Genomic DNA, 27,133 nt, shown 5'->3' with positions numbered 1-27,133 from the left:
CAGATCGACCGGTAAATAGAGAGCTTTGCCCTTCGGCTCAGCTCTCTCTTCACCACAACAGACCGGTATAGAGCCCGCATTACTGCAGACACTGCACCGATCTGCTTGTCGATCTCACATTCCATCCTACCCTCACTCGAGAACAAGACCCCAAGATACTTGAACTCCTCCACTTGGGGCAGGACCTCCTCCTTATCCCGGAGAGGGCGCCCCACCCTTTTCCGACTGAAGAACATGGTATCAGATTTGGAGGAGCTGATCTTCAATCCAGCCACTTCACACTGAGCTGCAAACAGCTCCAGCGAGAGTTGAGGTCACGGTCTGAAGAAGCCAACAGCACCACATCGTCTGCAAAGAGCAGAGCTGCAATGCGGACTAAACTCTGACATCAGCCCGTATCAGGGTGTTCGGTGCCCAGTACTACCGAAGCACCCCCCACAGAACTGCCCAAGGGACATGGTCGAATGCTTTCTCCAAGTCTACAAAACACATGTAGACTGGATAGGCGAAATCCCATGCACCCTTGACGATCCTGCCGAGGGTGTAGAGCTGGTCCACTGTTCCACGGCCGGGACGAAAACCACATTGCTCCACCTGAATCTGAGATTCGACTTCCAGATGGACCCTCCTCTCCAGCACCCCTGAATAGACTTTACAGGGGAGGCTGAGGAGTATGATCTCCCTGTAGTTGGAACACACCTTGCGATCGCCCTTCTTAAAAAGGAGGACCACCACCCCAGTCTGCCAATCCATGGGTGCTGTCCTGGATGTCCACGCAATGTTGCAGAGGCGTGTCAGCCAGGACAGCCCTACAACATCCAAAGCTTTTAGAAACTCCGGGCGCATCTCATCCACCCCCGGGACCTTGCCACCAAGGAGTTTTTTGACCACCTCGGTGACCTCAGCCCCAGAGATGGGAGATCCCACCTTGGAGCCTCCAGACTCTGCTTCCTCAGGGGAAGACGTGTTGGTGGAATTGAGGAGGTCTTCAAAATATTCTGCCCACCGGTTCACAACGTCCCAAGTCGAGGTCAGCAGTGCCCCATCCCCACTATACACAGTCTTGATGGTGCACTGCTTTCCCCTCCTGAGACGCCGGATGGTGGACCAGAATTTCCTCGAAGCCGTCCGGAAGTCGTTTTTCATAGCCTCACCAAACTCCTCCCACACCCGCCTCTGCGACTGCCGAAGCCACACACTGCTTGTCCAGTCGGTACCTGTCAGCTACCTCTGGAGTCCCACAGGCCAAAAATGCCTGATAGGACTCTTCTTCAGCTTGATGGCATCCCTTCCCGCTGGTGTCCACTAGCAGGTTCGGGGATTGTCGCCATGACAGGCACCGACCAACTTACGGCCACAACTCCGATCAGCCGCCTTGACAATGGAGGCACGGAACATGGTCCACTAGGACTCAATGTCCCCCGCCTTCCCCGGGACGTGGGAGAAATTCTGCCGGAGGTGGGTGTTGAATCTCCTTCTGACAAGGGACTCAGCCAGACGTTCCCAGCAGACACTCACGATACGTTTGGGCCTGCCAGGTCTGACCAGCATCCTCCCCCACCATTGGAGCCAACATACCCCCATAAAAACATAAATAAAATCACATATACTGTGTACGGTATATAAAATTTACACCACAAATGTACCCAAAATTTTATACATTCTCTTATTAGACATTTTTTTAATAATATATTGTTTTAACTCTTTTTGAGCACAGCCATTGATTCCCATCTTTTCATTTCTATTTGATAGTTGTACCATAAATTGACACCTCGAACAGATACACACATATGCTTGCTGGTGGCTAACAAAGAAAAAAAAAAAAAACACAGATAAGCCGCACTGGACTATAAACCGCAGGGCTCAAAACATGAGGAAAAAGTCGCAGCTTATAGTCCGAAAAATATGTTTTTTTGTTTTGTTTTTCAATGAAAACGTGAATTGCCATTTGGGGCTGATTAATCATATTTGGATTATTTGCTGTGTTCAGATGACATGATGATCTGCTATAGGAGGTAGCGCAAGTACAGCCCTGTCGCATACACCGTCATGTACATGCATCTGGCTTCTGTGTGGTGTCGTTCTGGACATCAGATCATGGTGTTTTCAACTTTTATTGGTCGCTATGTCCATTTATATAAATCATTTGTGAATGACGTTAGAGGTGTGGATCTCCGGCTTATTTGTTGACAATGTTACCGAGAAGAGCTATAGGTAACTAGTTAAATAAAAATACAGTTTTGGATATCTATCCAAAATTAAGAACTTTTGGAAAACAAACGTACACATTAAATTTTCTACGACTATCTTATATTAAGTTCATTCAAAGTGTTTATAGTCATGTGCACAGTGTAGAAACAAGTTTCTCCGTACAATGAGAATTATTTGCTGTCCACACAAATGTCATAAAAAAAGAGTAAGTACCAAGTTAATTCAAAAACAAGGTATAAACTACACATAAGTTTGAGACCATAGTATGAAACGTTAGCTTAGCATGGAACATGCATTTTGTTACCAGTCTGGTTATACTGTATTTTGTTCATATACCTGTCCTGTATATTGCAGTTTTTGTTTTATAAAGAGTTTTTGGACAATATAGTTTTACATTTTATTGCTTGTATTGTTACACCTTTACTTTATTTTGTTAACATACTTGCACGTTCACACAGGATATGTACTGTCATTTTAAAACTACATTTGTACTTGGGCCTGCTGTGTTGCCGTAGCTATTGTTTAGCTTTATGTGAATTCAACCCCCCTGCCCTGACATTGCAGTAACCAGTGTTTACATGGACTGCAATTGATCAATCGGTTTTCACACTTGTTGTCTGGCATCTGAAATTTGAAGTCCATGTTTGCAGTCTGTGTCACTTGATCTGCATCTAGCATTTCAGTTCTCACGTCATGAAGATATTTTTGTAGTCTCACCATGCAGACCGAATCAAATGTCTTCCATAGGGCGTCATTATAGCTCAGCAATATGATAGTAGATGTGTTAATGAGCTCCTACCCCATAACTTGAGACCCTGACTCCTCTGAGACTCAAAATACCATTTTGGAATATAGGACGTTGTAGCAGTATAGTGTCATATGTAATACCTGTAGGTGCAACATAATAAAGCTTTGTCTAATATTTTGGTTGCCTCAATGACTTTGATGAAAGAGCCAAATACTTGAATTGATATTTTACATAGTTTATCAAGCCTCCTCCTACATTTTGAAATGTGTTGTCGGAGTGTCTCTAAATTTAACAAACACATTACTGGGAATGGTTGTCTATATGTTGTCCTTCACTCCAGGACTCGATATTTTGCTTTTTTTTTTTTTTTGTCGCATAAGCGCAGACAGTGAAACAATTATGCACATACAGGCTGTGATAGTTGATGCTGCTGGCCAGATCGCCAGATCTGGCCTGCTGTATCATTTTATCAAATCAAATTTATTTCTTTAGCCCTGAATCACCGAAGTCTCCAAGGGCTTCACAGGTGAAAAGAAGTCGTACAGAGACTTTTTTCATAACTACACAACAGCATCCCCTGACCAAAGCTCCCAGAAGAAGAAAGAAAAACTCAAAAACCCCAATTCAGAGAAAATCAGAAACCTTCAGAAGGGACCACAATGGGTGGAGCCCCCTTCCAGGCTTAACAGGTTGAAGTGGATGCTGCATGTACAAAATACAAACAAATACAAAAGAACACTTTGTGCCATATTAAGCAGGAAATGTCCAGTGCAAAGATGTCTCGACAGCAGGCGAATCCACCGGGCAGGAACCTCCACACAGTCCGGCCAAGTGGGTCGGATCCCAACAAAAATGCCACCGGGAAGGTGGTCCATCTCATAACGCATGACGGTCGATCAGCGCAGGGCCGGATGGCACCGTTCAAATCATCTCTCACCATCTAGCCCCCTCTCCGAGCCGGCAGAGGGGGACAGGAAGGAGAAGAAGAAACCTGCAACCAGATAGACCCATTAACTAAATGCTTGCATGTATAAATGTGTCTTTAGACGGGATTTAAAGATTTCTACTGAGGAGGCTGCGCAAACTTTGATAGGTAGGGCATTCCAGAGTACTGGCAAAAACAAATGCAAAAACCCCTTGATACTGCGGACTTCTTTTTAGTCCGCAGGGTCGTTAACAAACCACCATTTTTTACCTGAAGTTGTTGGGACAGAACATATGGTGATACTAAATCGACGAGATAGGAAGGAACTAAACCGTGTAAAATTTTATAAGTAACACCTTAAAATCACATCTCAGGTGTATTGGAAGCCAATGCGGGTCAGCTAGTATCGGAGTAATATGATCAAACTTTTTCGTCCTTCTCAAGAGTCTTGCTGCTGCATTTTGTACTGACTGCAGACTTTTGACGCATGACATGGGAAGTTAAGAAAACAAAACGTTACAATAGTCAAGGTGTGACGTAACAAATGCATGAATTAATGTTTCAGCATTCCTAGGAGAAGAATAGGGCGAATTTTAGCGATATTGCGAAGGTGAAAAAATGTCATTCTCGTTGTGTTCTTAATATGTGTTTGAAAAAAGAGAGCTGAGTCACATATCACACCGACAGTTTGGGCTGAGCCACTTTGGGCAATAGTACAATTATCCAGGTTAAACAAGTGCTGATGATGAGCAGGGCCAATAATTAATATCTCTGTTTTACTGGGGTTAACAAGCAGAAAATTGGAAGACATCCATTGTATAAGCTCGGCAAGGCAAACCTCCAGGTTACAGCACTTATGCGGGTCTGTTATTTCTAAAGGCATGTATAGTTGGGTATCATCACCAAAGCAATGAAAACTAATAGCATGTTTACGTATAATATCACCAAGAGGTATCATGTTGATGTTAAACAGTAAAGGACCAAGTACTGATTCTTGCCGGACACCGCATGAAACGGAGAAAGATTCAGAGGTCGCATTGCCATGAGAGACACTATTTGTCCTTCCTAAGATGTAAGATCTGAACCAAGAAAGTGCTGATGCCGAGATACCAACACATGATTCAAGGTGTTCTGTAAAAATATGATGATCAATAGTGTCAAATGTGGCACTAAGGTCAAGCAATACAAATATTGATGAGTTGGCTAAGAAAAGATAGTATGTCACTTTTACAAGGGCTGTGTCAATTGAGTGGTTGGCCCTAAATCCTGGCTGAAGGAGTTCAAATCTACTGTTATCGGCCATGTAATCGCTAAGCTGTTACTATAACTTTTGAGAATTTCGCTATAAACAGAAGATGTGACACTGGGCTATAATTAGAGAGATTTTCAGGATCAAAGTGAGCTATAAGTCGCTATCAGAGCTTATAAGAGCTATAAGGTAAATAAATCCTTTATATAATTTTTTTATTTATGATGTTATTTAATTGTATGCATGTATTTTATATATACCGTAATTTTCGGACTATAGAGCGCACCTGATTATAAGCCACAACCCACTACATTTTAGAGGAAAACCGATTTTGTACATACACAAGCCGCACCTGCATACAAGCCGCATGTGCCCACATTAAAACATGTAAACATATTTACAAAGAAAGACGGTACACAGAGAGAGTTTTCAAAGTTTTAATAATATAACTTAACAATAATAATATAACTTTCTTCCCAAACGGTGCCTGTGACAGGGCAGTAAAACGGTAGCAACATGGTAGCAACACGCTAGCGGCATGGTAGCGACACGCTAGTAACACAGTATAACAGGTCTGGTAAAACAGGTCTGATAAAAGAACATACTGGTAAAAATCACGGCAAGCCGTCTTCATCTTCCTCCTTTGCACTGAAGCCTGTGACAGGGCAGTAAAACAGTAGCAACATGGTAGCAACACGCTAGCAACATGGTAGCAACACGCTAGCAGCATGGTAGCAACACGCTAGTAACACAGTATAACAGGTCTGGTAAAACAGGTCTGGTAAAAGAACATACTGGTAAAAATCACGGTAAGCCGTCTTCATCTTCCTCCTTTGAACTGAAGCCATCAAAGTCATCTTCCTCAGTGTCGGAATGAAACTGTTATATAGACGTCGTCACACACTCCCTGGTCATCCAATTCTCCCATTCAACACGGATCGCCACTTTAAATGCACGATTCACACTAATGTCAAGCGGCTGCAAATACTTTGTTGTGCCCCCAAAAATCACAGCTGGAATGGAGTTTGTCCTGTGTTGTATGCCTTTCTTTTTGCATTTTCCATGATGAGGGTATGTTCACGCTAATTTAATTTATGCACAAGACAGGAAGTTGCAGTCTTCCTCGACGCATATATTCCACCGGTCTTAATCTTACCTTTTATACTCGAGCGCCCCTAGCGGCCGTTAGAAAAATTACATAAATTGGCCGCATCACTAAATAAGGGTTGAAAGTTTTGGAAAAAAGTAGCGGCTTATAGTCCGGAATTTACGGTAAGTAGCACATACTATACTATTTTGATACAAATTGTTAATATGTATCTACAGTTTTGATGTTTTTACCTGGGGTTTTAGCTACTGGCTATTTAGCTATTTTACGTAGGTTTGTATAGCCCTATCGCCTTACGAGCCCTACCACGGAACGGATTAATCTCGTAAACCGGGGGCCCACTCTATACATACCTGTGTCAACCACGGCCAATTGCTTCCCTTATTAATGATTGCAATTCCCCTTTTTAAGCGATAATAAACCTTACAATCACAACAAGGCACAAATTTACTCACAGCAAGACAGACTATGTAGAATAAAAACAAAGATAATTTGTTCAAATAAGTTTTATTATTTTTATTTTTTTAATGTACATTCATATCCTTTTTACACGGAACGCAGAATGAGAACTGAGGACTTTTTGTTGACGATTTAATCCATCCAAAATATTCACTTTGGAGAGACTCCCATTCTATTTGGTTTCGACCCGATCCCTGAGTTCTTCTCTTCCTACTTGGCGGTCCTTCCATGCTAACTTTCACGATTATTATTGAATCTTCGATTACAACACAAATGCCTGACTTCAAAACATACGGAAATGGCAATAACGTGACGCGCCTGCGCATATCATGCTTTATCGACAAGGCTGTGATAAGCGCGTAAAATAAATGCATGATCGAGGACAACTTTTGCTAGTGTACCATGACAATATTAACAACAGACGATGACGTTGTCGTCTGTTACCATTGACCGAGACGATCGGATTAGAGCCGAAATTGGTAATACGAGATCGGTCTTACAAAAAAAACCTACTCTTTTTTTTTTTTTTTTTTTCCCTGTACAAAAGTTGTTATGTGTCATACACAATTTTAAATGATAAAAAACGTATAAAATGCGGGAAAACATATAAGTTGGTATGTGTATAACTTGACTATTCTATGTTTTGCCATCTACAGGTCCCACATTGCCCAGGCAGTCTCCCCATGTCCAGAACGGCCCCACACCAGAGGAAATCGATCTTCGAAGAAGGTAAGGCTCACACTTCAGACCTCTTCCTCTTTTCCCTCTGGCCTTCTTACCTTTCCTTTTGAAATTTATACTATTGTGATCAAGGTCTTCCCAGCCAAAGGCTTGAACTTGTAACACACCTAGTTTGCTACAGTCTTTTTTTTTTTTTTTTACACTTATTAAGTTTTAATTTGTAAGTAAAATGCCTTTTTCCACAAAAATGGCAGGTGGACAACTGCTACTTTTTGAATCTAGCTAAATTGTGTAGCTTTAGTAGGGTTTTTGTTTGTTTCAACAAAAACAAGGTAGAACTAGAGCTAGAAGCAGCTATAAAGGGCCCTTGCAGACCTGTGCACGTTGGGGTATGAACAGGTCGGGGTATGAACAAGTAGCAGTATGAATGATGAAAAATTAGTTGTAGATGACTTCAGTGCAGGACTCTTATCAAATATGTAAAATTTAGAGAAGGTAGGATAATGTGGGTTTGAGTTACTACACCTTTTATTGTTACAGTTGTGTGATTTTGCGCTGCCGTATAGGCCACGCCCATTATCAAAACATCTTACTATTTGGTGGTGGGCAATAGGCGTGGCCAATGGCTTTTCAGACAACATTTAAGCGATATCACTTCAAGGAGCTCAGCAGAGTACATAAAAATGTCAAGGAATTGCTATATTTTTTGCTGCCACTCGGCAGCGCTCATACTACGATAAAAAATAGGCTTGTAGGTGTGTTTCACATTGGACTCCCCTCCCATGTATGAAGTTTTGAAAATATCAGATCATCTAGGTCCAATTACAGCAATGTTTACCATTTTGGCGAGACATCGGACTTTGAGTTGGCATACAGGCCACGCCCTTAATTGAAAAGTCATAAAAGTTGAGAACCTTCATGGTCTAATGTCTCAAAGCTTTTCTGACCATTTTGGAGTTTATTTACTCAAACAAGCATTGCACAGTAGATGAAAGTGTAAAAAATGAGATCTTTTTCCGCCACTGGGTGGCGCTGTAAATGATTTGGAAGTTTATCACGTAGCTGTATTAAGGGGATGACTTTTAAAGTCCCTGCAAAGTTTCAGATGGTTTGAAGCTGTTACTAATTATTTTTTATTTATTTATTAGTTTATTTATATAGTTTATTTATATAGTTTTATTAGTTATTTATTTATTTTTATTAGTTATTAAGGATTTTGTCGTTTTTGGCGAAGGAAATGTTAAACATAATTTGAAGCTCCACCCCCATTTTATATGTCATGGGATCTTCACGATATTTGGAATATGTGTGCCCCTAAGTATGATAATGATCCATGCCAAAGTTGAAGGTAATGGGATGAACCGTTTAAGAGAAAAAGGCACTAGTTTGAGACCAGCTAATGTCTAAGAATTGGACAAAATGAAAATGGACGTACTGGCCACGCCCTTTATCAAAACTTCGTAAAATTTGGTGGAGGTCAGCAGGGCTGTCTAGAGGCTTGTCAGACTTAAATTCACTGATATTACTTCAAAGCACTTAACGTTTAAAAAAATGCAATATTTTTGGCTGCCACTAGGCGGCGCTTGCACGACGACGAAAAATCTGGTGATAGGTGTGTTCCGCATTGGAAACGCATCAAATACATGAAGTTTAGAAATGATAAGACCATCTGGGTCCAAATACAGCATCCTTGTTTGTTTTGGCGAGACATCAGACTGACATTTTTGTTTGCCACTAGGTGGCCTTACAAGCAATTGAAGAAATTATTAAACACATGTGTTAAGGGCTTGAGTCTTCATGTGTCTGTGAAATTTTAGATTTTTCGAAGCTTGTACAGCTGAGTTATAAAGGTTTGTGTCACATGTGGCGAAGTAAACATCAATATGAAGCCCCGCCCCCCAACATATTTGATTTTCACGAAATTTTGAACAATTGTGCCTCCCAGTCTGATAAAACAATACAGCAAATTTGAAGTTGATTGCGTCAAGCGTTTAGGAGAAAGAAGCAGCAGTTCAGGACCTGCAAATGAGCAAAAACAGGCCAAAAGTGCACATTAAAAAATTCATAACTCTTTTCCTGTACATTTGAGCACATGGCTTGTGCTAACTTTTTTGTAGGGCTCAAGGTCCTACATAAGGCTACAAATCTTTGTAGCTCTAGGTCAAACGGGCTGTGACTGAGAGGCTATTTTCCACTCATCAGGCCATTTTGGGGCCAATTACAGCCACTTTTTTCGTTTTGGCGAGTCATCTGACTTTGAGGTGGCATGCGGACCACACCCATTATCAAAAAGTCGTAAAATTTGAAAACTTAATATTCCATGTCTTAACGATGTTCTGACCAATTTTCAGTTATTTTACTCAAACAGACACAGACACAATACATGAAAGTGTAAAATAAAACATTTTTATCAACCACTAGGCGGCGCTAGCAGCTATTCCAAAAACATTTTTCTTAGGTATTAAAGGTATGAGTCTTTATGTGTCTATGAAGTTTAGATTTTTTGAAGCTTGTACATTAGAGTTATTAGGGTTTTTGTCACTCTTGGCGAAGGAAAAATTGAATACATAATTTGAATGTTGGGGGATCGTCACCAAAATTTTGCCCAGTTGTGCCGGTATGTGTGATAATGCACCACAGCAAATATGAAGGCGATAGGGTAAAGCGTTTAGGAGAAACAAAGAGCAGTTTGGGACCTGCAAGCGTCCAAATATGGGCCCAAAAAGCACATAAAAAAATCATAACTCTTTTTCTGTACATCTGAGCACATGGCTCGTGCTGACTTTTTTGTAGGTCTCTAGGTCCTGCATATGCCTAAAAATTTTCATAGCTCTAGGTCAAACGGGCCGGCACCGGCTGCACTTTTTCAACCTTAGGTGGCGCTGCAGAGCCATTTTTCTGCTTAGTTTTAGGAAACACTAAGGCCCTCAAAAATGGAAAAGTTCTACACAGTAAATAATAATAATTATAAAAATATAATATAATATAATATAATATAATATAATATGATAATATAATAATATAATAATAATAATAATAATAATAATAACAATAATAATTAATAATCCGGAGAAAAACAAGAGGGCTCTCGCCGCTGTAGCGGCTCAGGCCCTAATAATAATACTAATAATCCGGAGAAGAACAATAGGGACCTCGCAGCAGTCGCTGCTCGGGCCCTAATAATAATCCGGAGAAGAACAATCGGGACCTCGCGGCGCTCGCTGCTCGGGCACTAATAATAATAATCCGGAGAAGAACAATAGGGACCTCTCAGCGGTCGCTGCTCGGGCCCTAATAATAATCCAGAGAAAAACAAGAGTGCTCTCGCAGCCGTAGCTGCTCGGGCCCTAACAAGATACACTGTCATTTCACAAGCAATTGCAGTGCCAAAATATTCTGAAAAACTGTTGCCATAATGAAAAATATTAATATTTGTCAGTACATTACAACAGTACAACGATATGTAAATAAATATTTTCAAATGAGCAGCTAAACTGAGAGTATGGGCAAAGCATGAAACCTTTTCCAATTTGTTTATCTCTGAGGATATCGGGAGTATTATTGGTCATAATTGGAACATATTATTTGGTACAGTATTGACAGTATTTTCATTCATGTAGGTAATTTAGGTTTTGTGAATTAAATTTGAGTTTGCATACATTATTGTGTACTTTATTTTGTTTTGTTTAATTTTATTTTGTTTTGTAGACTGAAGACTGTTGAAGACTGTTTTGTAGCTGAAGTTTTGTGCTGCATTTAAGCCACCATTAATGCTTAGAGTCACTCGGTCTATGATGGGCAAACACCATTTGTTAGCATCGGAGCGAAACGTTGCATTTATATCTGCAGCTGTGCGGCTTTCGTGCTCACACAAGTTTGCAAAACGCGACAAGACTGCCTTCAATGAGGATGGAGCCGTTAAATTTCCTCTATTGTTTGTGTTTGTATCGATTTCTCTTTTTATCTTTAGTATTGATATGGGGACATTCCCCCTCCGTGAGGTGTCACCTTATCATGGTGGAGGGGTTTGCGTGTTCCAGTGATCTTAGGAGCTAAGTATTCAGGGGCTTTATGTCCCTGGTAGGGTCACCCATGACAAACAGATCCTAGGTGAGGTTTCAGATTAAACACAGTTCACAGACTCACTTGAGAAGAAAAACATAATTGGATCTGGTTTTCCCTTGCCTGGGCGCGGATCACCGAGGTTCCCCTCTGGAGCCAGACCTTGAAGTAGGCTTTGTTGGCAAGCGCCTGGTGGCCGGGCATATGCCCATGGGACCTGGCCGGGCAAAGCCCGAAGAGACAATGTGGGTTCCCCTCACATGGGCTCACCACCTGTGGGAGGGGCCAAAGGAGAGGAGGGTGCATAGTGAGCTGGGTGGCAGCCAAAGGCGGGGACATTGGCACAACTATCCCCGGCTACAGAAGCTAGCTCTTGGGACATGGAATGTCACCTCTCTGGCAGGGAAGGAGCCTCACCAGCTCAGGCCGTATGTGAGGCAGAAAAGTTACGACTAGATATAGTTGGACACTCCTCCTCACACAGCTTGGGCTCTGGTACCAGTCCTCTCAAGAGGGGTTGGACTCTCTTCCACTCTGGAGTTGCCCACAGTGAGAGGCGCAGAGCAGGTGTGGGCATTCTTATTGCCCCCCCCCTCCCCAGCTCAGCGCCTCTACATTAGGGTTTACCCCAGTGGATGAGAGGGTAGCCTCCCTCCGCCTTCGGGTGGTTGGACGGACCCTGACTGTTGTTTGTTACTATGCATCAGACAACAATTCAGAGTACCCACACTTTTTGGAGTCCTTGTACGGTGTGCTGGACAGCGCTCCCTCCGGGGATTCCCTCCTGCTGGGGGACTTCAATGCTCATGTGGGCAGTGACAGTGAGACCTGGAAGGGCGTGATTCTGAGGAACGGCCCGCAGGTCTGAACCTGAGTGGTGTTGTTTGTTTTGTTGAATTGTCGATAACGAACACCATGTTCAAACATAGGGGTGTCCATATGTGCACTTGGGACCAGGACACCCTAGGCCGCAGTTTGATGTTCGACTTTGTGGTTGTACCATTGGATTTGCAGCCAAATGTTTTGGACATTGAGTGAAAAGAGGGGCAGAGCTGTCAACTGATCACAACCTGGTGGTGTGTTGGCTCCGATGGTGGGGGAAATTACCGGCCAGACCTGGTAGACCCAAATCCACCGTGAGGTTCTGCTGGGAACGTCTGGCAGAGTCCCCTGTCCGAAGGAGTTTCAACTCCTGCCTCCGGCAGAATTTCTCCCACGTCCCTGGGGAGGCAGGGGACATTGAGTTTGATTGGACCATGTTCTGCTCCTCTATTGTCGAGGCGGCTGATCGGAGTTGTGGCCGTAAGGTGGTCGGTGCCTGTCGTGGTGGCATTCCCCTAACCTGCTGGTGGACACCAGCAGTTAGGGCTGCCGTCAGCGTGAAGGAGGAGTCCAATTGGGCCTGTATGACCGGTGGGACTCCAGAGGCAGCTGACAGGTACCGGCTGGCCAAGTGTAGTGCGGTTTTGACGGTCACCAAGGCAAAAACTCGAGTGTGGTAGGAATTCGGTGAGGCAATGGAAAACAACTTCTGGACGGCTTTGAGGAAAGTCCGGTCCACTATCCGACGTCTCGGGAGGGTGAATCAGTGCCCCATTAACACTGTGTACTGTGGGGATCAGGTACTGCGGACCACAACCCTGGACGTCCTGAACCGGTTGGCAGAATACTTCGAAGACCTCCTCAATTCCTCTGACAAATCTTTCTCTGAGGAAGCAGAGTCTTTGGGCTCCAAGGTGGGCTCTCCCATCTCTGGAGCTGAAGTCACCGAGGTGGTCAAAAAACTCTCTGGTGGGAAGGCCCTGGGGGTGGATGAGATCCGCCCGGAGTTCCTGAGAGCTCTGGATGTAGGGCTGGATGTCCTGGCTGACAAGCCTCTGCAACATTGCATGGACATTGGGGACAGTGCCCCTGGATTGGCAGACTGAGGTGGTGGTCCCCCTTTTTAAGAAGGGGGACCGGAGTGTATGTTCCAACTACAGGGTAATCACACTTCTCAGCCTCCCCGGTAAGGTCTATTCAGGGGTGCTGGAGAGGAAGGTCTGTCAGGAAGTCCGATTCTGGAGGACCATTGTGGTTTTTGTGCCAGCTGTAGGTTGGACTCTGCCAAGTCTGCCCTTTGTCACCGATTCTGTTCATCATGAGGGGGTCCGGTTTGTGAGCCTTAGCATTGCATCTTTGCTTTTTGCGGATGATGTGGTGCTGTTGACTTCTTCAGGCTGTGTCCTCCAACTCTCACTGGAGCGGTTGCAAACCGAGTGTGAAGCGGCTGGAATGAAGATCAGCATCTCCAAATCTGAGACCATGGTCCTCTGTCGGAAAAGGGTGGAATGCCCTCTTCGGGTCGGGGATGAGGTCCTGCCCCAAGTGGAGGTGTTCAAGTATCTTGGGGTTTGGTTCACGAGTGAGGGTAGGATGGAACGGGAGATCGTCAGGTGGATCGGTACGGAGTCTGCTGTAATGCGGACTCCGGTCGGTTGTGGCGAAGAAAGAGCTGAGCCGAAAGATGAATCTATTTACCAGTCGATCTACGTTCCTGCCCTCACCTATGGTCACGAGCTGTGGGTCGTGACCGAAAGAAAAAGATCCCAGATACAAGCGGCCAAAATGAGTTTCCTCCGCAGGGTGGAAACTCCCCGTCTCACCCTATCTCCTTTATAATAGGTGAGAAGCTCGGTCATCCGGGAGGGCCTCAGCGTCGATCCGCTGCTCCTCTGCATTGAGAGGAGCCAGTTGAAGTGGTTCGAGCATCTGGTTAGGATACCCTCCGGACGCCTCCCCGGTGAGGTGTTTCGGGCATGTCCCACAGGAAGGAGGCCCTGGGGACGACCCAGGACACGTTGGAGAGACTATGTCTCTCGACTGGCCTGGGAGCGCCTGGGCATCCTTCCGGAGGAGCTCGACAAAGTTCCCGGGAAGAGGGAAGTCTGGACTTCCTTGCTCAAGCTGCTGCCCCCGCGACCCGACCCTGAAACACAGCGGTAGAAGATGGATGGGTGGATGGGGACATTTTAAATCGGAGTAAATGAGAATTCCTATTCTTATGTGAATGGTTTCTTTGTTTTGTTTTGTTTTATAGGCATACTACTGGTATTTAACTACATTTCCTTAATTGAAGAAATTAAATCAGTTGTGACACTGATTCTTACTTTTTCCTTCTTTTTTTTTTCCTAAAGACATGATTAAGTAACAATCAATTTCACACATTTGACCAAATTCTTAAAATCCACCTTTATTATAGTAAGGTTTTTAGAGTTCAGAAGCAAGGTGATTGCAACTCAAAAATGATGTAAGAGAGCAATTATCTCTATAATGCTGTTGAAGGAGTTCCCACTAAAATCTTCACAGTTTAATTCACAAAAATGAGAAGTGCTGAAATATTGTTTTGGGTCATCTCTTTTTCTGTATGCCATATGTGCACACGATCATAGACTAACAGACCATATGCGGCCTCTGACATTTGGTCCAACATTGCCTTGTTCATTAGTCATTGAATGATGTAATCATCTGTAAAAAAATAGGTTTACTAACACTCCACAAGTACCAGAGGTCAGGTTTCCTCATGAAAAGCTCATCATAACTAATACCATCACATGTCGACATGTTGTAATGCATTCTTCAGGTGTGAGTCAGGGGTTTGGCTATTTTTGAAGTCAACTGCCAGGAAGTCAAAGTATGCCTGCCTCATGATATTGGTTGCTTTCCAGTCTTTCCTTTTGTCATACACGCACATGCACGCACAAAAACACACCACACGATGCACGTAATTCGATCAATTTCTGATGTCATCTACAGCCTGCTGATGGCCCTGTTAATAATAAGGCATAATGGCACGGAAAGTGAAGAATGCACAAAGGAGTAAAAGGGGTGAAAAAAGAAGAATTCACATGAGAATTCTGCAGGGGGGTGGAGGATACAATTTTGCTTTTTTTTCACTTATCGTGAAGGGTTTCCGGTCCCCATTAACCGGGAAAATGAGGGCTCATTTAATTACTAAAACGTTATGATATCACTGTCTGATTCAATTAAGAGTGCGCTGTTTAGAAAACACAGAAATGTAATCCATTTGGTTATTAATTGCGGTCTTTTAGCAAACACATAAATCATAAACTTGGTGAAACACAGGTGCTGCTCAACTTGGGGTATTTATGACAAAATGAACTCAAACCGGGTTGCCAGGAAACGGAAAAACAACAGCTTAGAGCACATTCAACGTTACAGTGGTGAGGCATTCACTGACCGCTCACAATGTGGGAAATCTACAAAACGTTTAACTTAACACATATGTAAAATTATGAACATGAACATAAGGAAACATGAAGCGTTTACAATAGATGAGACTTTTCTGTTTTGCTTTAGCTTTAGCTTTAGCTAACATACAACAGTGGTTCTCAAATGGGGGTATGAATACCCTTGGTGGTACTTGAAGGAACCTCAGGGGCTCTCGAGATTTTAAATAAAACAAACAAACAAACATGCAAAAATTCTTTAAAAATAATATTTAATTAATTGTTTCAAGAAAATATACGTTCTTAAACAAATTTTATGGTCAGTAGGTTATTCAATTTCATTTTCGTAAAAAGCCATATTCTTCCCCATAACAGAATGGTTCGACCCAATCAGTCATGTGCTAACTCTCGACACCTGTGGTGTTAATGATTTATTTTTGTGAACACATCTCTACTATGATCCCAAAAGAGGACATTTAAGTTAAATATTTTTCTGTTGACAAATATTTATTGTCATTTCTTTTTGAGAACTTTGTGTTGATTATTTTTTGGGGGACAAATAAATATTTTATTACAATATATTAATAATGAAGTTATTGATTTATTTTTGTGAGAAGCGCTCTACTGTAATCAAAACACAGGGCGCTTTATGTTGAATTTTTTTCTGTATGTATTTATAAATAATTATTTTTGAGAACAGGTCTGACACTTTATGTTGATTATTTTTTGTAGACAAATATTGAATAATAATTAAGTTAATGTTTAAATTTTGTGAACAGATCTCTACTCTAACCCCAAAAGAGTGTGTTTCATGTTTAATATTTTTCTGTGGAGAAATATTTATTTGTATATATACATATTTTAGAACAGGTCTGACACTTTATATTAATTATTTTTTGTGTAAAAAAAAAAAAAAATAAGTTATTTATTTTTGAGAACATATTTTTTTCCTAGATCCAAAAGAGGACACTTTAGGTTGATTATATTTTTTGTGGACCAAAACAAATTATGTTTGAAAGAGTCTAAAGTTTAATAAATCAGACACCGATGGCATGTTTTAATTTTATTTTTTAACCCAAAATTGCTTTGCACTGGTTAAAGGGTACTTCATCACTGAAAAAGAGGTTGAGAACCACTGACATAAAAAATACCAGAATTTGAGCCCAAGATTAAGGGTGCGTCTTATAAACATGTGTCTCATATTTGGGGAATTAAGGTAACGTATATTAAAGTTTCAAAATTCACCACCTTCTACCAATACATTGAATGTGCGTGATGTCCAGATATTATTTTTGTCCACTTGGACTCGTTCTCCACACATTCTACACAGTTGCAACTAATGCCGCGTTCAGATGGAGCGCATTGTTTACGCCAAGGGTGTCAAACTCATTCTTATCGAGGGCCACGTTGCAGTTACAGTTTCTCAGTCAGAGGGCCGGGATGACTGTGATAAAATACATTTTGGCTGTATTTGTCACACTTCCAACTAGTTTTGAAATCAGAGAGAGGATGAGGGCAAAAAGCGCTTGCTTTTTACCCCAAACAATTTTAAAAGCTGAAGACGACTTACAAATGTGGTATTTTGACTGGAAACTTGAATTGGAATGGGTGTTTCGCGGTCCGCATGAAATGATGTGGCTGGCCGGATATGGCCCCCGGGCCTTGAGTTTGACACCTGTGGTTTACGCTCTACACGAGGCGTTTTGTCGCAAGCGCAAGATGAAGTTCACTTTTCACACAACAGTGTCACGCGAGAGGAGGGGAGTGAGCTTGCTGTTCACTTTACAGTGGATCCAGAAAGGAGAGCATTGCTGAGAACGTTCACTGTTCTGGGATGTGGCAGAGCCAATATTTTCTCCGACAGCACTTTTATTGTTTTTGTTTTTTTTACACTGCGTGTCCCCCGCTTTACGGCAATACTCGTCAAAAAAAAAAAAGTTTCAATCTCGCAATCAAGTGGCTGATACCGTGCTAGCTGTCAGTGCTGCACTATTGTTAGTTTAGCACAGTAACTACTGTTCAACAGCTGTTAAAAAAGGAAGCAAACGCTGCACATACCAGTTGTCTGTCCCAAGTTCTCCCTTCCGCCTTTCTACAAGCCAGGTGAGTCCTCTTGCTTGGCTCGGTTTTTGTTTTGAAAGTTCAGCTGGCTGTGTTGAGTAGCTCCGGTGACTGCAAAGCAGCTGCCATGGTTCATTCCTGCCCCCTGTATGAGCCGTTGAATGTTCCTGAAGTTGATTGACTGTGGCGACGCGACTTGTGAAAAGAGTTAAACATTTTTTATCTCTCGCGTCACGCGTAATTACATGCCGCGCGTCGTTCCATCGTGCAAACTCCATTGACTACAATACAAAACCGTTCTCTCTTCGCACACCGTCTGAACACAGCATTGGACTGTGAATTTGTAAAGGCGTGTGTGTTTTCCTCACCGAGTTTAAATTGAATATATGGGTATGTACTTATATTAGACCGACTATTGAAGGATGCTAAGAAAAATGAACAATATCATGACCATTGACATTCACCCACTTCATACTGTGGAGGTGTTTTGGCAGAGCCGCTTCAGTGGCAGGCTTCTTATGGAAGGATAGTGAGAAACGCAATTTCAATTCCTTTGTATGTTAAGCACATGTGAAGAAATTGACAATAAAATTGACTTTGACTTTGACTTTAGATTACAATTCATTCTTAACCAGTAGTGGTAGGCTATATGCAATTAGTTCATGTGGTATATTTACTTGAATGGAAACATGTAGTTGTACTGCATTGTACGATAAAATCAGTCCCTCTTTGAACTCTCAATGAGGGAACTGCGATATAACAGCATTTCCTCTGTTGCTGTTTGTATTGATGATTTTGTTCAGAAATTCCATCAGACAGAATGAGTACAGCATGATGTTTAAGAGGAGTAGAAAAAGCAAAAAAGTTACAATTCCTCCTCCTTCCTCCCCCATCTCCCACCATGCTCTGCTCGAAATCTCTTTTTTGAGGCAGAAGATGCTGACCTTGGTCATGACCCTCCAACGGTGACTAAATGTCTGACAGACATATTTATCATATGTATGAGCACCTTAATGAAAGACTTGGAGTGGGAAGATAATTCACTTTCAATTAATTCTGGGCACTACCCTTAGATTAAAAAGACTTGAGCTGCAAATAATGGGCTGCGGTATAAATAGCTACACAGCATATGGGAGTGTGTCCAGGGGAGCAAGCTTCTTGGTGAGGTGTTGAATGGAAAAGATGAAGACGTTAAAAAAACGACATTGAATGAACATACGATAGCTAGCGTTTAACAGCTAGGACTGCTCCTAACTGAACACATGTTGACATTGGCAACACATGTCACACTTACACGTGAATAGAGACACTAATACTCAAACTACAATTCCTTTGCTTTTGGCTCGGATAACATTTAGGGTGTTTTGTTTGTAGGGCATGCACCACATGGAAAGAAAGAGAGAATCTGTGTAGTGAATACTGACGAGATCCTTGGACTGAAGTCGGTCCGTATGGTCCATCTGCACTCATATCCATTCAGTTGTCTTTTCCTGCTTTTCTGCGCCATCCAGGCAAACCACTAAGTCCAGCTGGCCAACGGATTCTGCCAGAATTCAACTGTCGTGGAAGACTTAGAACAGTTGTTACTTGTAGCAAAGTGGCAAAACAAGATGATGACATAACGCCTCAAAATGAAATCTCCAGTAGAGCAGTGGTTCTCAAAGTGGAGTCCGTGGCCTGACTGCAGGGGATCCATAAAATAATTTGGGTGTTTTGGAATGTGTTTATTTTTTTGTGTCTTTTAATAGTTACAGATTTGTGCCTTGTTTAGCTTAGTCTCTGTTTTTTGGCGCTGCTGCTTTTGATAGCGGATTGATAGAGCGCTGCTTCTCTCCTTAGATAGAAGCCATTGTAACATCTCGGGAGGACAGAACATTGGGTTATTCATCAAAAAATATATATGTGTTAATTTTTTTTTTATATTAAATTGTGAAAGTATTCATGACTCTTAAACAAAGCAACCAATTAAACTAGTTTAATATATTTTTTAAAATGTAATAAGTATAAAATTTGTCAATTTGCATTTTTTGTCTACAATTGCTTGATAACGAGGCATTGAAGCCAACAAAGTTAACGCTGTTTTTGACTATAAACCAATCTTTTTGAAAGAAATTGACCCGCTTTGTTATAAGGAAGTGTGCAATTTGCAATTTTTATTTTGTGAACTTCAGTATAGCTGAAAAGTAACAAATGTACTTGTCAAATTGAATTGAATATATATACTTTTTTTTTGTGTGTCCGCAAACATTTGCAATGGGAGTCCTTGGCAAATTTGCTTTCTGAAATTGGTTACTGACCAAAACAGTTGAGAACCCCTGCAGTAGAGTGCACAGTGGACCCCCATGTTACAGCATCCCTGTCATACGTTATTTTCATGTCGCGACGTGGAATGCTGAGTTTTTTCATCCCCTCTTTATGGTATTTTCCCGGTTTTGCGACAAAAACAACTGGCATGACCCTAGGGGCTTGGCTGTATTTGTGTTGTTTTGTCTCCATCTGCAGGCATTTTTAGGTAATTACACTTATTTTCAGTTGCTGTCACACTTGCCTCCCTGCAACGCGTCACTACAATTCTGGTCTGCTATTGGTTGGCATTGTCGTAAATAACCCCAAGCCCGGATCGAATGAGGACCCCAGCCAGACACACGAGGAGTAGTGTTCAAGAGAGTTTATTAAAACAAAAGGAGCACGTCTAGCGTGGAGAACATAAGGTGTCCAGAAAACAGGAAAGTACAAACAAAACTCACAAAGTATCAACTGAGGGAAAGACGACAACGTCTGTGTGGTTCAGTCTAAACGGGATGGGAGACAACGAGGGAGCGGAGGATGCAGGAGAGCGATTAGGACAAAGTTACAACAAAAGATATAAAAAATGTGCAAAATGCAAAGGAATTAAAGTACAAACCAAAATGATCACAAGAAGGGAGGTCGCGGAGCGGGAGCACTGGAGAGGTTACATGACCGGAGTGTGGCGAAGGAATAACCCAGTGTCGCTCTTGCAGTCACCAGCCTTATAAAGCCCTAGATGGGGATCGGGAACAGGTGTGCTGGGCTGGTGACTCCGCCCCCTCGTTGCACAAGAGAAGCTCTGCCAGAGAATCGCACAAGGTTAACAAAACCAAAACAAGACAAAACAGGAACATAACAGGCATCTCCTCACAGAGATGGTGGTCTGCTATTGGTCGGCCTCACTCGTTTCAAAATGGTGGAACGGTAAAGCTTTGTTCGATTGTGAGTGGTTACAAAACCATATTTATAGTGTATTTTATTGCTTAATTCAAAGTTGAAAGAGTTAGCCATGGGTCCCAAGATTGCTAGTGATGTTAAAGAGAGAAGTAAGAAGATTCTGGAGATAACCAAACAATTCTGGAGATAACCCTTTTTAGGGAATATGGGCATAACAAGGGCCACTCAAAGGTAAATAAATACTTTCTATATTTTTTATTTGTGATGTTTTCTGATTGTATACATGTATATTTTATATACGTAGCACTTACTATACTATTTTGGTACAAATTCTTAATATGTATGTACAATTTTGATATTTTTAGCTGGGGTTCTAAACACATTAGCTATTTAACATAGGTTTGGATTGCCGGTCACACGGTGAATTCGCCTTACAAGCCCAACCACGGAATGGATTAATCTCGTAACACGGGAGCCCATTGTACTTCTGTTTCCAAGCATTTATTTATTCAAGGCACCTTTTTCACATCGAGGGGAAAAAAAAAAACTGATGGCGATCAACTAAGCACAAAGATTCACAAAACGTGGATACACAGGATAACATAATGTTAAGCTTTTTATTATTTTTCAAGCTATTCTAAATGACAGATAATATACAGTCAAATTAACTTTATTTTTTAAATAGAAGATAAGTACCCGTCATTTTTCCATCAAAGTACAGTGGGCGGCTTTGCTCGTAACTCGAATTGCTCGTATGACGGGCAATCCAAACCTATGTTAATTAGTGAATGCGTGCAATGCGTGCAAAAACCTTGGGTAAAAACATCACGACTTTATACACATATTAAAAATTAGTAACATAATCTACTGTACAGTTAAATTAAATAACATAAATATACAAAGGAAAAATGACATTTACCTTTGGGGCGACGTGACTTGAGCTGGTGGTAGGTGGAGGCAGAGGGGAGCAGAGATGAACCCGCAGAGTTTATTTATTTATTTTCTTGAACGAGAACTTTTCTCAAACATTAACATATCACCGGCGATTTCCTTCTCTTTAATCCATAATAGAAGAAGCCTCTCCATTTTGTTGTCGAGCGAGGTCCGTCCCCCGGCAAGGAAAGTCTTGCCCTTAGAAGATTGCCGAGCGGTTCCGTCCATACTCACGAGCAAGGTTAACTATGCGTGCGTCTCCTTCGTATTTTTTTTTTATTATCTCCTGCTTGGTTTCTATTGTCATCATCCTCTTACTTCTTCCGGGGGCCCACTGCACTTGAAATGATAATTTCCCTCGATAATTTTCCGCTCGACAAAAAAGACTCAAGGGGTGGAAAAGGAACAACAAAGGCTACGCGGGAAATACTCACGTGACATAGTAGCAATTGAGAGAAACAACTAGGAAAAATGCAATATATACTATACGTAAAAACTCTGGAAAACTCGGGGCGTATGAAATGCTGGCACAACTGACATTCAGAGAATAATCCAAAATCGGCGCCCTGCTTCGGCTGTGCTAAATAGGTGATGGATATTGAGAACAGGTGCACAGCCGGTGGGTCCGCCCCTCGCTCAGACAAGCTCGTCCTGTAATAAGATAGAGCCCCAGCAGGGGGAGACATAACAGGTCATGACATTCATCACTTGTGTGCCTATGTCAAAATGGCAATATTATATTAATATAACTTACAACTGTTATTTTTTTAATATTACAGATTTTGCTCTGGATGAATCTTAGCTAAAATCAAATTTTCCCGAGTTTGTTCAGTACAAGTCAAGTCAAGTCAAAGAGTTTATTGTCATGTGCACAGTGTAGAAACAAGTTTGCCATACAATAAAATTCTTACTTTGCCATGCACACAAATGGCGTAAAATAAGTAAGTTAATCCTTTACCGGGTTAAATCAAGTGTAATATGTTGTATAATGTATAATTGTTCCAAAATCATACTGTTCTGTCACTTGTGAGCTATGTGCAGAACAGGCCTGCAGGCTACTCATTTGATCCTCGCAGGCACCATGTTGGTGAGCCCTGGTGTATAAAATACCAGAAGAAAGAAAATTCACCCAAAAATACAGTAGGTTCTAATAAGTCTGCTTTTTTTGGAGGACTATTCAAATAAGAGAATATTTACTGTTGAAACGCTGAAATTCCAAAGAGTTGTACAACTTTAACCTAATCTGGAAATCATTAATTGATTGTCAAAAATTTGTTGAAAGTTGATTTATATTGGGTTTTTTTCTTCTGTAAAAAAGAATACAGACTGAGGTATACTTGTATAACTTTTTTTCGATAATTTAAATAGAGTCGGTGCAGTGAGCAGGGGGGTGCGAAAGGTTTTCTCTTTCCTGGGGGGCCCTTGCAAAAATTAATATACTGTAGAAGCCCTGTTTTAACCTGTGCATTTCTGTTATGACATGGCAAAGATTGTTAAACCAATGCAAAGATTCTGTACTTTCTGTACTGTACTTTTGATTCTCGACAAAGAGCATAGAAGCATATGAAGAAAATGAACATGTTATGTAAATAAACATATTGCCCCATCCTGTGATCGGATCAGTCATGGGTTACTGATTATTTATAAAGTAGCTAATCATCGATCGTAATAGGCCCCCCAAATGCTGATGGTGTAAGTCAGTATTGATTGTGAGGAGACATCAGTTTGATAGTCACTCCTAAAATGAAATATTTGCTTGAATTTCGTAGTAGTATGTATGCATACATTACATAGTAGCAATTCAGAACTCAGTGCCACCCACACTTTGCTGGCAACAGTTTCCTCAACAACTCTTGTCAGGGGGCAACCAAGATGCCGGTTAAACAGGGCAGGGGGCTTTTGCCATCGGAGGCCCCTCAGATGTTCCCCATCAATATAGTATGGTGATTTTTGTCAATTTTTCAGTTAGGTAAAAGTATCGATACACTTCTGTCAATCAGGGTAGGGAAAAAACTGCTTGCCCAAAGTCCCAACATTTCATCATACCGACACAATTCTATTTCTAAATTTGTAAGAATTTTTGTGTAAGTGAAACGCCCTGCCCGTTTCTATCATCGTCGGTCAGTCATTTTTTCAAGTCAGACGAAATTGTAATAGCCGGTCTGTCAGTCCCTGGCTGTATTTTTGCCCAACCTTCAGCCACCACTAGAGGGTGACGTTTGCCTTTTTTTTCACTGACCCATCATTCGTCAGGCGCTGGACTACTTAGATTAGATTAGATTCAACTTTATTGACATTACACATGTATAACAGGCAACAAAATGTAGTTTAGCATCTAATGTACTTCTGTCTGCACTCACACTACTGTAAGTCTTTTTCTGTATTAGTACTTGCACTGAAAGGGATAGTGTGTAAGATTTACACCATTGTTCATGAAAAACAGTATGCTTTAAATATAATCATAGGTCTAGTTATCATTAAATTATATTACATGAGGGTTGGCACTTCTCCAGAGGCAGCCATGATTGTTATCGCTAAGGACAGTGATATATCTTACACACTATCCCTTTAAAGTTAACAGCATGTCTTTGGTTGTATAGTTACACTGCAATTGAAACATAACACAGTAATATAACTGTAAAAACAAAGCCAGCAAAGGGCTGTAGTACCTCTGTAGTACCTCATGTTTACTATCCTACATTATGAGAAATGCAGGGGACAAAAGTCACTGGATGGCATTATCATGTTTAACATGACACTCAATTGGTGAGTGTCGGTTGTCATTTATAACTGCCTGCCCTACAACTATAGAAGACGGTTTCATGTTAAATGTCACATACACTACAAGTAAAACAAAATATGGTGAGGTTGAATTGCCTAAAAACATTTTTAATTAGGAAATTTAAAAACCGTCTCAAAAAAATTCTACCTTGCAACTCCTGGCTAGGAGCCAATCAGCGAAAGAATGTAAATTTGTAATTTAGCTGTGCTTCCTGCTTTTCATTCCAGTGACTTTAAGTTAGCAGTGTATGCAAGGACCAGATCGGGCCCGCCACATCATTTTATGTGGCCCATGAAATACTGTGATTTGATTTCAAGTTTCTGGCTAAAATGCCAAACTTGCAAGTTGTCTTCAATTTTTAAAAACTTGGGAGATAGAAATTTTTTTTTTGGTTCCCAAGCTCTTTTTTGAACAGTTTTTACCAGCCTCTGATCTCCAAACTTTGGTAAAGTGTGTGACAAACACACTTAAAATTGATTTGACTTCATAGTCATTCCAGCCCTCTGACAGAAACTATGATTACAATGTGGCCCGCAGTAAAAATGAGTTTGGTTTAAGTCATGGAATAAATGGAGGTTTTCTTAAGTATCTGCCAGTCTTAATGAAACCATGCTCCTCTACTTGTAAACTTTTGGCAATGTGAAACACTGCTTTCACTGTTCAAGAATGTGAGTGTAATGTTAGGGCCTGGAATAGCTAACACTGTTACGTGACATCTGTCGAACAGTCAAAATGTACACTAAACTGAAGGTGTCATCGCGAAAACAACAGCCTCTTTTGTACTAGGGGTCATTTGAACCACTTGAATTTTCAGTTGAAAGAATGACTATGTGATAAAGCAAAAAATTATCCGCTTTGTTGGTCGATTTATGTTGAGTTTGGCAAACACTATGTTTTAAAGTCCTTTTTTTTTTTTTTTTCATAAGTAGAAAGAACTCTTTAGCCTCCAGACAACCGAACGGCCATGGCCATCCTAATGAGGACAATTCAAGCGCTTCCAAATCAGATGGTGTGTTGAATATGAAGCAATGCTTAAAACATAATACACTATAAGAACATTTGTTTTCTTCACCAAGATCAGTAATGTTGATCATAATCGACGACCAATCAATTGGAGCACCACTACTTGTAACCTACTGTATTTTATAATACATGTAAACTAGGCTAACTCACTAAATGCTAGGGATGTATTTTCAGGTTTTTTTTAAGATTCCAGACATAAAATTCCAGATACATAATCATTTAATAGATATTTAAGTATAGACATTCATTTCCAGATTCTTAAGTATTAAATTGATACTTAAGTATCTGGGATTGAATGTCAACTGAACTGAACTTAAAAACTCCAACACTTCATTTAAATTGCTTGGGATCACTCAATCAACACAGAGAAAGGCAGAGTAAAATAACTTAGTAAAATAATAATAATTTTGTTATAGTACCGTATTTTCCGTACTATAAGGCGCATCCAAAAGCCTGATTTTTTTTAAAAGCTGACGGTGCGCCTTATAATCCGGTGCACCTTATATATGGATCATATCATGTGCTGACTGCAAAAACTATAGTTTATGCCTAAAAAAATCCAGATCAAACTGACCTGGCCCGAGGGTATTAAAGCCGACTCGGCCCAGTGCGATTAATTAACTTGCAGGCCCAACACGATTTTTTTTCTTCTGAGGACTTAAGGGTATGTGGCACCACACTCATGTTTGTCATTTAAATTTCCCTGACTTTCGTTTGTTGGTAGCTTCTTTGTGCTCCATATTGAAATAGCGGGTCAAAAATATATAAGGCATGCAGAGGAAAAAATTAAAAAGAAGGCGGCGCCACGCGTTCACCTGCGCTTGGCTCCTCACTCATTTTTGTCATTTAAATTTCTCTGATTTTTGTTTATTCATTACTTCTTTGTGCTCCATATTGAAATAGTGGATCAAAAAAATATGATGCATGCTAAGGAAAAAATTAAAAAGACAGCGGCGCCACGCATGTTTCTCATTTAAATTTCCCTGACTTTCGTTTGTTCGTAACTTCTTTGTGCTCCATAACGAAATAGCGGGTCAAAAATATATAATGCATGCCGAGAAAAAAATAAAAAAGACGGCGGCGCCACGCCTTCACCTGCGTTTGGCTCCTCATTCATACTGTTGCATGTTTCTTGTTTAAATTTTCCTGACTTTCGTCAATTTGTAACTTCTTTGTGTTCCATTACGAAATAGCGGGTCAAAAATATATAATGCATGCAGAGGAAAAAGTAAAAAAGACGGCGGCGCCACGCCTTCACCTGCGCTAGGCTCCTCATTCATTCTGTTGCATGTTTGTCATTTAAATTTCCCTGACATTCATTTATTCATCACTTCTTTGTGCTCCATATCTAAATAGCTGGTCAAAAATATATAATGCATGCCGAGGGGAAAATCAAAAGGATTGCGGCACCGCGCGTAGTGCATAGCTTGAACTGGAGTTAAATAGCAAGTAAGTTAAATAGCAATTACCAATAAC

General features: G+C 41.2%; 1 protein-coding gene, 1 long non-coding RNA gene and 1 pseudogene across 8 annotated transcripts in view; 2 read left to right on the top strand and 1 right to left on the bottom strand.

Annotated features, from left to right (window-relative positions):
• The window catches only part of enah (ENAH actin regulator), a 182,835-nt gene that overhangs the window by 102,668 nt on the left and 53,034 nt on the right, over positions 1–27,133 (top strand). For all 5 annotated transcript variants that reach the window (XM_088402654.1, XM_088402653.1, XM_088402652.1 and 2 more), the window contains exon 4: positions 7,357–7,429. In XM_088402654.1, coding sequence (XP_088258780.1) covers positions 7,357–7,429 — 73 coding nt within the window. The remainder of the gene's footprint in view (positions 1–7,356; positions 7,430–27,133) is intronic.
• Positions 11,546–15,071, top strand: LOC148407541 (uncharacterized; annotated as a pseudogene).
• Positions 20,387–27,133, bottom strand: part of LOC148407539 (uncharacterized) — a 66,666-nt gene continuing 59,919 nt past the window's right edge. For 2 of the 3 annotated variants that reach the window (XR_015863734.1, XR_015863736.1), the window contains exon 4: positions 20,387–22,503. This is a non-coding gene — a long non-coding RNA (uncharacterized LOC148407539). The remainder of the gene's footprint in view (positions 22,504–27,133) is intronic. The other variant, XR_015863735.1, reaches the window with a different exon arrangement.

The sequence above is a fragment of the Hippichthys cyanospilos genome, chromosome 20 (genome assembly GCF_059441005.1).
Source record: "Hippichthys cyanospilos isolate Australia breed blue-spotted pipefish chromosome 20, RoL_Hcya_1.0, whole genome shotgun sequence".
Classification (NCBI taxonomy): domain Eukaryota; kingdom Metazoa; phylum Chordata; class Actinopteri; order Syngnathiformes; family Syngnathidae; genus Hippichthys; species Hippichthys cyanospilos.
Note: the sequence above shows the minus strand (reverse complement) of the source record. Positions and strands in the feature narration are given on the sequence as shown.